Source organism: Apostichopus japonicus, chromosome 5 (genome assembly GCF_037975245.1).
Source record: "Apostichopus japonicus isolate 1M-3 chromosome 5, ASM3797524v1, whole genome shotgun sequence".
NCBI lineage: Eukaryota > Metazoa > Echinodermata > Holothuroidea > Aspidochirotida > Stichopodidae > Apostichopus > Apostichopus japonicus.
The window spans coordinates 9,121,555-9,137,718 of NC_092565.1; the positions used below are offsets into that span (position 1 = coordinate 9,121,555).

Consider the following 16,164-nt stretch of genomic DNA (forward strand, 5'->3'; position numbering starts at 1 on the left):
GTTAAAACCATTATTTGTGTTGCTGATGAAGGCTCCAAAGGGAAACATTTCATTGACATGGTTCCTTCACATGTATAATGGAAATGTCAAGTACTATCAGAATATATAGTTGCCATGTTTCCATGTTTGATTTCTGTTTCTTCTTCTTGTGTAGTTTTATCTGTTGTTTGTTACAGAATTCTATTGCATTCTCACGTCTGGTCTTTTCGATTGCATTTCGACACCCCGCCCCACCCCATTTGTGAATATGGAAATTAAAATAACAAAGATAATTGAACTATCATGAAATCGGTTATACATATTCACGACAATAAATGATTACAACAAGAAAAAAAAATGAAAGATAATGTCAGCTATTGTTACTATATTAAAATTTCGAAACTGATCAAGGGACCAAGTTGTATTGCAAAAGGGAGCAGTTACTTCGTTGGAATCACTGTTGTGCGTGTCCGCATTGTGTATTGATGAGTTCATCTTCTTGAGACATAAATTACGCCGACATTTTGCGAACTGTCTAAGATCGTTCGGTTGTCCAGTGTCGGCAATGCAATACCCTATAGTGTAGTCCGTCTTTAATTAAACCATGGTGAGCTTAACTTCAGAATTTCAAATAAAGTCGTTTAACCAAAACACCAGCTAATCTTTTTAAATATCTTTTCAATCAGCGGCCAACATAATAAACTCTCCTTTCACCGGGACATTTAGTCTCTATCAAATTAGATTTCAGGAATCTTTCAAAGTAGCCTTGGGGAGGCCTTACGGCTGCTTAGTCATTCACAGAACGACTGTTAGGATTTAGGCCTTCCTTTTCCCGCCATAACGCCTGTCGGTTTTGAAACCATCTCTGTAAGATATAACAAATTGAAAAAAAGGTTAATAATGTGAGAGAGTTAATAAGCTGTGGATAAAACCGCAGTAAAACGGGCATATGTACCTTCTAGAATTATGAAGGTTTGAACAAATGCCGTGAGTCACTATTTATTTATCATGATTCATAGTTTGTCAAACAACAACATCGTTTTATATACCCATATGAAGATGGCAAACAGATTCACTACACTGTGCTTCCAAAGATTAGTATATGGTTAAGTAAAGCTGAGATTAATGATGAACAAACTTATGATACTATCTTGTATGGATGGTTGCTCGAAATTTCCATCCTTTGAATCCATCACCATCATCTCCAATAACCTAAACCCCATCTCTCGTGTGTGACCATTTTCCAATAACCCAAATAAACACCTTGTCAATGCCATTTATTTGACATTGTTCAGCATCTCTACGTATCGTCTTACAATGCATATATAGTACACACTTTTTTTCAGCATATCTACGTATCGTCTTATAATGCATATATAGTACACACACATTGGTCAGCATCTCTACGTATCGTCTTACAATGCATATATAGTACACATTTTTTTCAGCATATCTACGTATCGTCTTATAATGCATATATAGTACACTTATTGTTCAGCATCTCTACGTATCGTCTTATAATGCATACATAGTACACTCATTGGTCAGCATCTCTCCGTATCGTCTTATAATGCATATATAGTACACATTTTTTCAGTATATCTACGTATCGTCTTAAAATGCATATAATAGTACACTTATTGTTCAGCATCTCTACGTATCGTCTTATAATGCATATATAGTACACTTATTGTTCAGCATCTCTACGTATCGTCTTATAATGCATATATAGTACACTTATTGTTCAGCATCTCTACGTATCGTCTTATAATGCATATATAGTACACTTATTGTTCAGCATCTCTACGTATCGTCTTATAATGCATATATAGTACACTCATTGGTCAGCATCTCTACGTATCGTCTTATAATGCATATACAGTACACACATTGTTCAGCATCTCTACGTATCGTCTTATAATGCATATACAGTACACACATTGTTCAGCATCTCTACGTATTGTCTTATAATGCATATATAGTACACTCTTTGATGTATTTATATATATAACTCATCGAAAGCAGTCTGGTATATATTGTAATCGAGATATACATAAACATGTCTCATAAAGAAACTGACTAAAATTATGTTAAAATTTCATTACAATTAAATACTCAATACCTATATCATCTGTAATATTATATAACCCTTTTAAGCAAAAACATGTCGCTATGAAGAATGACAGTAATAAACATCACGATCTCACATATGTAAATAACGATTGTAAAATAGTTTGCCTTGCACAATGTAAGTTAGCAGATGCATTCCATAAACCTGTCATATGACTACCTACTGGCCTCATTCTGGAAAGCATCACGAGCTCATGGCGGCTGTTCCTTAAAGGTCATCAGTATTTGCCCTAAATGTTAGCAAAACGTTTTCAAAATGTAAGTTACCTGGAGGTTCTGCCTCCTGAAAGATTTCATCGCCATTAGAAGTGTTCAATTACTTGATGATTAAATTATTAATTACCGCGAGAGTGCATGAAATGCCGTAGTAAAAACCCTTATTGAATTTTGAGCATGCATGAATGACCATTATTTGCCTATTTAGGGCCAATAATAATGACATTGAAGTATTCTCATCTCTCTACTTACTATAGCTTGCAACGTTACTGAGAGTATACAGTAGCGTTATCAAAGATAACATATAGACTACTCGCTTTGTTGCTTTCCCAGCTTTAGGTTTTCATCAATGTCCATATATATAGTATATACGCAGTTGGTTATTGTGATAAAAGGCATAGCCAAGGCGTTTAATGTTTGTTATCATTAAGCACATTCTATACTGCCACCTCGGGCAGTACCCTTTCATTCCGCTCGGACATTACATTTGTATAACCTCTTCCGGAGGGACCCGTTACACATAATGATGATAGGAAACACTAATTTGTTATCCCCTCCCCCTCTCCCCTCCCCCCTCATTCTCTTGCTCCATCACCCTTTTCTACACGATCATCATGCATATACATCTTAACATGTTACGACGCACTTATTTTATGGTGACGATATCCTTATAACCAGGGCACTGTAACTCTCTTACTGTATAACCATATTTAATTAAGGGATAAGGTTTAATTGAGGTCAAGGCCACGAGGAAATCATTCATTTTCGACATCGTGTATGGCATGACTATAAGTTTACTATTACATGATACTCAAACCGTATGCGACATTTAATATTTTAATTTCCTTTACTCTAAAAACTGATTTTGTTACATGATATATACAGAACTTGTATGTTTCAGTACATATACTTTTCATAAAATTTGTTTAGAATTCACTCATTCCCCCCCCCGCCCCCCCCCCCCCGACTGAACGTATGCACTCGAGAGGTCAACACTGAAACAACGAAGAAGAAGAATGGGCCACCTCTTGTCCAAGTAGTCTGACCTCTGTGTCTAACAGACACCGTATAGTCTAAATTCAACACAGAATTGTTGCTAATGGAGCTGAAAAGGGAAGACCAAAATCTGATTATCAAGACTTCTCCGTCAATTAAGGCAAACCTAATAAACGGTATTTAATGTTACCCAGGTCAGCCTGGTGGTAAAAGTCTACTAATATATTTAGCACGGTGCGAACCGTAACGAATTTTACTGCGACGGTAAGTAACTTATGTATAGCCTCAAAACTCAAATATTATAGAGGCCCAGTACAGCATCATTCCACTCTCAAATGACCACCATTTCAAAGGTTCCGACTATCTCATTATAGACCAACCAATGATAATTAGGAATAGCACGTTCTTTACAACAAAGTATATCCTATAGATTATAGACTGCAATACAAATTCTTATTTAATTTACTCCTTTACAACTCTTTGTCCCTATCAATAAGATTATAAAAAGGTGACGAAAGAGTTAGCTCGGAAGGGAATTTTAATGAGATAAAAAACAAGCCATTCATCATGTTTATGAAGCGTGTTGACATATACAGGCGGGCATGTTATAGATCGTTCAATGCATTCGATGATTGTATTCATTACTATATTTCATGCATAGTGATATATAGAAGGGAATTGTTGAAAACACGAGAGCTATATGTTTCAACACTAGTACAGTGTGTGAGAAAACGACAAGGCCCACTTGAGTTGAATATATATAGATAGATATATATATATATATATATATATATATATATATATATATATATATATATATATATATATATATATATATTGGTATTTGGCACTGTCTTGAACTGTCATGTGCCTGGATCGTATACATCTATACAGGATTAGTTAGATGCTTTACACGTGTACCTATACCAGTAAAAGTACCGGTATTTCAATGACTCCAGCTTTCTGTGTAGACTGTCGCAGAATATTATGCACAGTCGTAAGCATTATCAGTATGCCTAAACAATATTGGCTTACATAGGCTTTATGTATCCATACACGGGAATATTTAAACGATTTGTTTGTAAGAGTATTGACAAAACTGCAGAAGAACCGCAATAGGGTTTTAATTTCGTTACTAATGAAATTTGTGCTCAGACTTGATTCGGATATTTTGGTTTACTAGGGTTGTATAGAGGAACGAAAGTGAATAATTAATTATAATAATAATCATTCATATTATACCTCTCAGCCATATTGGGTCACATAACTTCGGCTTTTGCCACTAAATGTTGGCTTGCTAAAAATAGCTAAAGGTTTAGCTCTGAAAAATTTCCTGTGAAAAGCCTATGCCAAACACATAATTGTATAGAATTACATGGGTTAAATTTACACAACAATCATTCCTCGGTGAGGGGAACTGATTTTGATACACAAAGTTGTTCAGTTTTTTATTCAACTTCCTTTAAAAACTACTTAAAACGTATACATCGTCCTATCCATACGCTAGGCAAAACAACTTCTATCCTAACAAACTACAGGAGCTGTTGATCTTGTTATATCTGTATGTCCTATTAAAAGATTAAATAAAAATTCACCCAAACAAATTGAAGTTGGCACTATAGTCTTTATCATGTTGGATACCATGCACACCATGTACCATTCCCATGCGCCCTCCCTATCCTATAGAGCAACTACCCCCCCCCCCCTCCCCCGCCAGATGGATTCAAAGTACCAAACTAAACTGGTACCTACATCATGGGTAGCTCAACTCCCTTTTGAGCGGGGCCGGTCCAATGCTTTCCTGGGGGGGGGGGGGCAGAATCTGTTTGCTGACAATATTTTAGGGGAACAGACAAATATTTGGGGGCCTAGACCCCTAATCATTATAGCGCTGACAAACTATATACGCCCTTGTTGCGTGATAACAGTGTGATGCATTTTACTCGTAGACATGCTAACACTAATTACCGCCGTATACTCTCCTATAATATCATCTCAATATGACGTCATGAGTCTTGTCGAGAAAACCAGTCAAACCTCTCTATATACTAATGGTACGACTGCTAATTATAGTTCACGCAAGCAGCTTTCTGGTTTCACGATGTCGTTATATCTATACAACCAAGTACTGTACACAATTTCGGTGTCAATTGAGCTAATGTTTCACAAATAGTATTTGAAATTTATGTTTACACGTGGGTTTTTTTGGCGGGGCTGTGTTTATTGTATAATCCGATGGCTATTTATGGTACATTGGACTTACCACTCGAGTCGAGACAGACAGAGGCTTCATTCTGCTTGAGCAGACTTTGTGTACACAATTTACATCATTTTTAACATGAGCATTTATGTAAACACGCTCACAGAAAATGGGGATATACGCCAAGCATGCCAAGAGTATAGTACTCACACATCGTGGAAATGAAAGTAGATTAGGTCTACTATAGCTCTAGCTTATAGAGTGCTGAAACCAGGAATCAAGCCATTTTACTGGAATACTTATAGTATCTGTAGGCCTACGATTAGGCCAGATCCTACCTACGACCTACGAAATTGCACATGCAAGCTTGGGTTGCGCTTGATATCTATATCCATGAATACGTGTTTTTTTTGGGGGGGGGGGGGGTGGGGGTTAATAAATCTTAGAATATGATTTCTCCCTTATAGTACACCATAGAGGTACAGAAATATTTAGGGAGGGTGGCGTCATATTGAGACGAAAATACTGCCCTTACTTATATTCATCAGTATACTGTCTCATTCCCCCGAGGCTCCTCTCCCAACCCCAACGGCTCCTATACCCTCAACGCGCTCTACATATACTTGAAACGTATACAAACTGATCACTACATCTAAATGATCACACAATACTGACACTTCCTTTATTTGAGAGAGGAAGAGGAAAAAGGGTGGGAATGCTGAAATGGATTGTAACCATTTCGTGTCTGTCTTGATCTCTGGTCAAAGTTCATATTACTAGAATGGTAACTTTGGGAGAGGCAAGTGGGCAATACCGCTCATTTCACAAGCACTGAGTTAGGTAGGTCAGTGTGAAGATATTTCAGATCGATTTTTTTTTTCAGGGAGACTAGTATACCCATATTCTGAGGCCAAGTTAATAATCATATATGGCCCATCCACCACAAGAATAATTCTTCTTATAAAGATTCTAAATTGTTTTTTTATAAAGAATAAAATAATGTATATATACATATATATATATATATATATATATATATATATATATATATATATATATATATATATATATATATATATATATATATATATATATATATATACATATATATATATATATATATATATATGCAATTGTTACCTTGGCTTCTTCCTCTGTTAAGTCTGTTTCAGCAGCAACTATGGCGATGGTTAAATCATCAACGTTTCTATTGTCTTTAAATGTTTGCTCCAATACTTTTTCCTGCTCCGGGGTAACCTTTACTTGCTCCCCTGGTTTGGCCAGTTGTGCCCCTACTGCATTCGGGTTTGGTATCGGTAGGTTCTCGAGGTTACCCTGGCTAGAAGACATTGTTTTAATAACTCCTGTACTATGCTAGCTCGGAAAACACTTCGTTTCAGTATGTATGCCACTGGCAAATTCAAATTCAACACGAAAATGTACTTAGTTTAATGGAGCAGGCTATTCTATAGAACACACGACACAATCTTAGCGCCAGTTTTGTACTTTAAACTGAAATAGGCCTACTTAAATCCACAGTGGCTCGAGCTTCAAAACACGCTTCCAAAAATAGCACTGATCCTATATGTTTATGTTTTGCTTCAAAGCTTGTGATGAATACACACGGATTTTAACACAAATGAAGGTTATCCCGTGAACAGAACAAATTTCTTGTGCTTCTCGCGATAATTGGTGCTTTAGTGAACAAACAAATTCCACAACCACTGGCTACTGTGTTCAACTATAAGTATAACCATCGGTTGCGGTGACAATGCAGAGTTTTGGACGACATGCGGGTGACAAAATATCCAGCGATATTAATTAACTGCAAGAATCGTCTTCTTAATAAATGAAATCCCTTCGATGATTCAATCACTTGGCAAGCAGGCTGGATCAACGGTAACTTCAGATCACATGCACAACAGTATCCTTCATATTACAGTGTGAGTTCATCGATTTCCAGATCTACATATGTATCTATGTACGGGTGCCTATAATTGCGACTGCATAGAGTTTGATAGCATTACAGTCCAATTGTCTCATGCTATATATTTGGACTATACGTGTACTTTACGTGTCATACGTATACACTTCGGTATTAAATCAATATCTCTAAAATAAGGCTCAGTGTATGAATACAAATATTTTGTGTATGATTAGCCAAGCGTCGAGTCCATTGGCACTATTGTATTGTTCGAGTATTCTTATGAAAGACATTGAACTTTGCTATGACACGCATTCAATATTAGACTCCCCAGGGTGCATGGTGGACTTTGTTCGCCTTTATAGGTTACAATGCGTACAGGTGATGTCTAAATCGTTAGGCCTATGTTATAGCTTCATGCTTATACTTATAGGGTATATAGCCCACATATGGAGGTCCTGAATTTAAAGTGATTTAAACAAGATGTTCGTAAAACAATGTATTCCACAAAATGTTTTAGTGAGTGGAACAAAATGAAATCCTTGGTGACAAATCATATAATTCTTGTTTACTCAAGTATAAAACCTTGTTTAGAGAAGCCCCTTCTAGCATAAACACCATGTGAACTATAACATATGCGAGATATACGTCATTCAATGTTACACAGCTGTAAATTTCACCTGCAGGCACATGCATTCACTTATAGATCAACTTGTGTCATGATTTCTTTGATCTAGCGGTATGGGCCAACGGAAAGAACAGTGGGTAAAACAAAAACCACTATTTCTATATAACTGATTCGCCGAGACCGTCTTCTTAAAACCTACATACACTTCGGCATAACAAAGAAATTTTTAGGGGGTACAATCCATCCCTAAAGTAACTTGCTGCCAGGCCCTACAGTAGTTATAACATTAAACGTTAGAGTATATGCATGCATGGGCTACTCATGTAATGTTTATCTGACAACACTGTAAAGCTACTTCCTTTCTTGCCATCTAGTAAACAACATTTACAATTTTCAAGTAAATGCCAATTCTAATTTTGACAGTATTGTGCCGCCATAATAAAACCAGTTCTACGACAACATTTTGAGATGATTTTAACATTTGATTTGTTGATCATATGGTGATGATACTTAAATCCGTGGTTAATTAACTTGACTACATCATCTATGTGAACTTAAGCGGAAAAATCCGAAACTTGCCAGTTTTCTAATTTGTGTCACAATTGCGTGTAATTTATTCCACGTGGGATATTACTCACAACCTACAACCAACGCCCCTAAAGTGACTATGAAATCTCTGTTAGTGAAGGTGCCACAAAGAATGACCATTAGTAACCTTTCCTGCACTATATCGTCTAGCGATACGAAATGACTGAGACTGAATTCAAGCAGCCAAAACATTTCCCCTCACTATAAACTTGGATATAGTTACTTTTGTTTTTTTCAAGATTGCATCCTGTTTATTTAGATGATACGTTAGATGACAATGAAAACAGGATCTGAAACAGGAATGGATAATTATTTAAAAAAAAAAAAAAAACAGCGACAAGGAACTTTATGCATTCAATAATCTTGCCTATTACATTAGTTACATGGAAACATTATTATAGGTTCACTATAGTACAATGTAGGCAAACGATCAAATCCGGTTGTGCTTAGGATAAAATCCAACCAAATAAGGGCAAGCGGCATGGTACTAGGATGGGAAGAGAAAGAGAAGGGAAATAGAAGGGTAAAGGGTGTGAAGGAGAAGGGTAGAGGAAGGGTATAGCGATCCTCCCATGGAAAATATGCCTTTAGATTCGATTACTTTGCCGAGTGGTGATATAAAAATTAATATTTTCCGAACCGTCCCCAGAACAGCCTTTCACTTTGGTAGAGTTTAGTTAAGTGTCTTAACCGTGCACGACCTCCATCTTGGTTGAGCACCTGTGGACATGTTTATTATTAGTATGCATGGAATATTAAGAATGATTCTTGTCCTATGCCGTAATGTCATTACAGATTACACAATTTCTTGAACAGTCCCAACGTTTCCTTTTACCTAATCAAGTATTAATAAAGTATTTGCTGAGGTATACGTGGCCAGCCAGGGATTATCCCCTCCCGTGAAGATTAATATACTATCCCCTCCCCCATTTGTGACACCACTATGAATGTATATACAAGCAACTTAATTCACAAGTTACAGGCCACAAGTCTGTTGCCATCCTTAAGTATAACTTCCTGAATATCTTTGGTACCCTTAAAGTCAGAGTTCCTGGTCTAGAGGGCGTGCATTTCGTTTTTCTCTATACTTAAAACCATTTTTGCAGAAGGAGTATATATCGATGCGCTTCACTTACATGTGGTCACGTGACTCACGTGCTTTTTCTTTTTTTTTGTTTTGATGATCACGTGATGCCATTCGACGCAATTTGTCCTTGACAAGTTTGGAATGTATTGTAAACATGTCATTTGAGGCCATAGGAATCTTTTGGGCCACTGGGTTTTGTGTTGGATCCGAGGAGCTGACCCGACTCTCTGGGTTGATGAACCTCCCTTGTTTAAAAGGTCATTTATCAAAAATTAAATTTGGAACAGAATCCAACTTTGACTATGATACCAATGTGTTTTAATAGTCTTCAAAGGAAAATCAAATTTAGCTTACCAAGCTAAAAGTATATATATATGATACGATGACAAACAAAATTTAGTTTTCGAGACTTTCGAAAGCAGATGAAGTTTCAAAAAAGCTAGTACATACAAGAAGCTGAAAGCAAGCTGCACTCTAGTATGTGAGCATACAATAAAGACAACATCTGTATATGAGTACGATTACTGAATCAAGAACTGACCATCGAAGTATTAATTATACCGCGAATGACTCCTTGTATGACGGGATTTCTATTTAAGGTAGTGCTAGCAATAACGGGACGTTAATAATTGGTCACTTCCTCTTAGCTATCATCAATTATCTGTAATCACTCTCACCATTAGTTTCCTTTCCAGTTTAACAGATTAACAGTAGGGTTCACTGCAGGACACTATATCACTATAGTGAAAATAGAGCGATTATAATGATCTCAGATAGCCTCTAAGATGTGACCACTCTTCCTTCGACTGCATGATGATGAACGATTATCATTAACATACCTATTCATACCAGTTATATCATAATTGAAGTTAGTATATGGTGTTCAGATCCTTTTCTTATATTAAGTTGCACAAGTCTCAGTTAACTTAAGAATTCACTCACTGTTAATGATTATATACCTCATTGAAAGATGTGGGTGTGGTGGGAGGGGGAGAGGAGGGGGAAGTCGATTGTATTATCTCATCGGCCGCTCATCGTGTCCATGATGAATAGCATTCCCTACATGGCAGACACCGTTCGCTAGGGCTTATCATCGTAGATCCCATGGTGCATGTTGAAGCTGTACAGCTGCATATAGTCATGTGCGTTATATGAAAGAGGAATAACATTGCTACAGTAACCATTTATAAGTATCAGTCAAACAAAATCAGATAATACAAATCCGATAATGCACCCAAGATATGTGTAACTACACTCATGCCTCGTATGTGCATTGTTTTTATTTGTGAGTGAGGGGGGAAGGGAATTGGGGGGGTAGGAGGGGTGTAGATCGCTCAGTCTTTAAAGTAATTTATGGAGTTCATGATGTACGATATTTAATGATTGCACTCATTGGTTTAGACCCAATCATGATCACGTATAGCTGTACAACTGCCCTTGGGCATGTGCATTATAAGCGAGAGGGATTACTTCACTAATGTTGCCATTAATAACTGGCAATCCTGCACACTTAGATACTAGCGTACTACATGTAAGTGTGTGTGTGGCTAAACCGTCCTGCCTCTGTATTATTATACAAACTTGTACTTGTAAGACTAAAGAGTGGTCATCTCTAATAAGCAGGCTCTCTATAGACATGACGCAATGCCGTGCACGACATTTCGATTTTACGTCTGTAGACCATGGGAATGAATCGGAATTAAGGGACTTCCCGTCCTGAATTATTCCCTCCACTCTAAATTAATTAAGAAAACGGAAGATGAAGATTGGTTGAAGAAATAACGCCAAGAAAATACAGTATCCTCTACATGATGATGACCTTTACTATCATCCCCAGTGCCCCCCCCCCTCGCTCCGCCCTCACACGCATACAGTACTACGCCAATGACCTAACAATTGTAACATCTGGTAAAGTAGTGAGTCATCTGGCACAAATAAATCACTTTCAACCAGCCATATATATATATATATATATATATATATATTAACCAAGCCACAAACTAGTTGGTGGAAAAGTTAGATCTTTATCTATTTGCGCGTTATTTAACTTGTGTGGCATGAAAATGACAAACAGAAAAATGGAAATTAAATAATGTGCATATATTAATCAACTGCTCGGCTGAAGTAAAAATATAAAATATATATATATATATATATATATACATACATATATATATATATATATATTAACCAAGCCACAAACTTATTGGTGGAAAAGTTAGATCTTTATCTAGTCGCGAATAATTTGACTTGTGTGGCATGAAAAAGACAAACAGAAAAATGGAAATTAAGTAATGTGCATATATTAATCAACTGCTCGGCTGAAGTAAAAATATAAAATATATATATATATATATATATATACATACATATATATATATATATATATTAACCAAGCCACAAACTTATTGGTGGAAAAGTTAGATCTTTATCTAGTCGCGAATAATTTGACTTGTGTGGCATGAAAAAGACAAACAGAAAAATGGAAATTAAGTAATGTGCATATATTTATCAACTGCTTGGCTAAAGTAAAAATATAATAAACAGGAAAATGGAAGATAATTTTCAATAGAATACTTTGCATAGAACACTTGCTCTCAATATCTTCTAGTATTATTGTATTGCTGTGTAATTACCCTTAGAGTCCTTTGTAATGTAAATAGATTTTGTTCTAAAATAAAGGAAACCTTTAGTATAATTGACTTTTAACTCTATAAATCCAGTATCATTGTATTGCTGTTTATTTACCCTTAGAGCCCTTTGTAATGTAAATAGATTTTGTTCTAAAATAAAGGAAACCTTTAGTATAATTGACTGTTAACTCTATACGTATGCCGGTCCGGGAAGTATACTGATGACTTTTCCCCACATTCAATTCACTTCACCGAGTGACAACTTTTCTAGCTTAATTCTTTCTTTTATTCCTGTTCTACTTTCATGCTCTCTTCTTATTTTATATAACAATATCTTCTATATTTGTATAATTTGTTAATTTATGTTACCAGAATCAAAACCCTATATTAGGCTATATATAAAATAAGCTAAACCTAAGACCCTGTTTTTTTTTATTTGTGCAACGATGCTGTACAAGCGATTGGTATTTGTTCATATTTAAATTAACGACAGACTAACTTACAGGGGTACAGGTGCAGAATATTCCCAACTGACCTGACCCTACAAAAAGTTAATTTTCACATAACAAAGTATCAGATTAAACTGGTAATATATTGTATGATCTTCCATGTTTAAATCCTGCACTTTTTGTGTCATTATACCCAGTTTGTGCAACACTTACACAAAACGGTAAAACTAAAGGACCTGGGAGGATATTATCATTTATTTTGGTCCTTAGTCTCCCTACACCCGCCGAGTTATCATAAGTTTAGTCCAGTACAATATTGATGTTTTGACCATGTTGTATTGTTCCTTGAGGAATTTTGGTACAATAGAGTAAAGGCCACATTTTAAATAACTTAAATTTTCAGTCTGTCAAACTCCAATGACCTTTGACTCCCACCAAAACAACTTGTCGAATTCCCTTCTTGAGATGTCCGGTCTACAAAATTTTGACCAACATTGACATCACATGACCTTTGACCTCTGCCAAAACTTAACTTGTTGCATGTTATAAAGCGAACTACTGTGCATAAAAGCCTACTCCAAACTGCTTCAACTACAGAGCTTTGACAATTTTCAAATTGTAATGTCTTCTGACCTCATATTCCCTTTGACCTGCACCAAAAACATAAGGCTGGATTCAAAAGGGCTACATTCTAAGTATGACATTTGTATACAATCCACTTCTTGAAATATCATGTTTTACAAGGTTTTCAAGTTCTGCCCTCTGTTCAACTGACATTTGACCTCATTAACAATCAGTAGACTTGCTGCACATTAGGCCAACCTATTATACATGTACAAAACATTCTCACGTTATGATCATTGAAGTATAGAGATTTCACATTTTCATATCTACAACCTTTTGACCTCACCACCATCATTAAGGACCTGTACCATTTATCTGAAAGACACATGTCAAGTGTAACACCTTGTACACAACTGATCCTCTTTACATGAATCTTGTTTGCATTCACCATGCTCATTAACCTATCTGTATTCTGTGCTTGTATCTTGTCCCTTGTAGTTTCTGTTACTTGTCATTCAGCCTCTGAATAAGATCCTGCTAGGATTGAACCGTCAGGCCCACTTACTTTCACACAATAGTAAACCGTCTTGACATATTGTGCGTACAGACTAGACAATCATACAGATACATCCACCCACCCACTCCAAACACATTCAGCCAATTGACTCCCAACAGCCAAGTAACCAAAAAATTAAACTAATCAACAGTTGTCCCAGCCAAAAAGGTCTGAACTTTTTCAAAAATATTTTCACAAATTCCTGATCAAGCTACAATTACAATTTGATGACCAGATTATTATATTCTTGCTATTTCAAAAATAAATAAGATGTTCCATGTGAAAAAAAACATCATCTAAAAATATAATGCGATGTTAAATACAAGAGTACTTACAGACGCACAAAAAAAAAAATCGAACCATGTGTAAAGATCACTTAAGTACTGAAATATCAAATAATGTTTGGTTTATATACATTTTTCTGTAACTTTAAATTAATGATGACATATTTTCAGAACTGAAACCAGCAGTTTTCTGTTAATTTGTTGCTTATAGATATTTATTATAGTAGAAACTTATTTTGTGGCAGACCTACGAAAATGATAACGTTGCAGTGTTCAAAGCTTGTGCAAAATTTCATTGTGTAGGGGAAAAAAAGGGGTTTCAAATAATTGAGCTTAATAAAATCTCTATCTTTGGGTTCTCATTGCCTGGAGGGGAAATTTGTCAACAACGATTGAAGAAATAATCTTCAAGAGCTACCTATACAGTACACACTCTCATGACTCATCCAATGGCTCAGGTGAGCACACCTACTTTTCAAAGTTTATTGTCACCCACACCATACCAGTGGCAGCAGAGAGGCAGGAGAAGGGGGTGGGGAAGGGGTGGTGGTATGTGACCCTGTTTTGAGAAAAACTTCAAAAGTTCCCCTTTTCCTAAATTAGTAGTACTCAGTGCTACAATATTTCCATTTCGTAATGAACAAGGATTTTTATTGGTACCAACTGTTTTGTTGAGAGATTTAAGGAAATTCTGTGCCATGTGCCATTTGTTGAATGCATTCATTCCAAATTTGTGCCTCCCCCACCACCAAAGATAAACCTCCCCTTCCCCTGCCTCTACACCTTACCATCTTTAGGTTTTGCATATTTTAAACCCTGCATCTTTCAGAACAAAGAACCCCATCGATCCAGCAGGAAAGAGAGGCTTCGCTGAGACTTGTTGGGGAGGCAAATCAGGAATAGCGCCCCCAATCGCTGAGAGTTCATGACCATTGAGAGCAATGTATCTGGAAATGAAAAGAATGGAGAATTATAGGTTGCAGAAAGGATTAGGGAAAAGTAACAGTGAGATATGCAAACCCCAAATGGTGAGAATATGGTCTCAAAATAAACCCTAAATGGTGATTATATGGTCTCAAATTAAACTCGAAATGGTGAGTATATTTGTTTCAAATTAAACTCCAAATGGTGTATATGGTCTCAAATTAAACCCGAATTGGTAGTACATGGTCTCAAATTAAACCCCAAATGGTGAGTATATGGTATCAAATTAAACCCCAAATGGTGAGTATATGGTATCAAATTAAACCCCAAAAGGTGAGTAGATGGTCTCAAATCAAACCCCAATTGGTGAGTATATGGTATCAAATTAAACCTCAAATGGTGAGTATATGGTCTCAAATTAAACCTCAAATGGTGAGTATATGGTCTCAAATTAAACCTTAAATGGTGAGTATATGGTCTTAAATTAAACCCCAAGTGGTGATTATATATGGTCTCAAATTAAACCCCAACTGGTGTGTATATGGTCTCAAATTAAACCTCAAATGGTGAGTATATGGTCTCAAATTAAACCCCACATGGTGAGTATATGGTCTTAAATTAAACCCCAAATGGTGAGTATATGGTCTTAAATTAAACCCCAAAAGGTGAGTATATGGTCTTAAATTAAACCCAAAATGGTGAGTATATGGTCTTAAATTAAACCCCAACTGGTGTGTATACGGTCTCAAATCAAACCCCACATGGTGAGTATATGGTCTTAAATTAAACCCCAAATGGTGAGTATATGGTCTCAAATCAAACCCCAACTGGTGTGTATATGGTCTCAAATTAAACGCCAAGTGGTCAGTATATGATCTCAAAGTATCAGCATAACCTGTGCATCAAGTTTGAATATGCAAATTCTTTTCAAACAATCACAAATTAAAGTACAGATATTTTTTCTCAAGTTTTCAAGAATTGTACCGACGGTACGACCTAGATGTGA

General features: G+C 36.2%; 1 protein-coding gene across 11 annotated transcripts in view; it reads right to left on the reverse strand.

Annotated features, from left to right (window-relative positions):
* Positions 1 to 337: 337 nt before the first annotated feature.
* Positions 338 to 16,164, reverse strand: part of LOC139967561 (heparanase-like) — a 37,178-nt gene continuing 21,351 nt past the window's right edge. For all 11 annotated transcript variants that reach the window (XM_071971480.1, XM_071971479.1, XM_071971478.1 and 8 more), the window contains exons 11-12: positions 15,023 to 15,181; positions 338 to 844 (exon numbers count right to left, since the gene is read on the reverse strand). In XM_071971480.1, the coding sequence (XP_071827581.1) occupies positions 15,028 to 15,181 (154 nt within the window). In that variant the 3' untranslated portion in view covers positions 338 to 844; positions 15,023 to 15,027. The remainder of the gene's footprint in view (positions 845 to 15,022; positions 15,182 to 16,164) is intronic.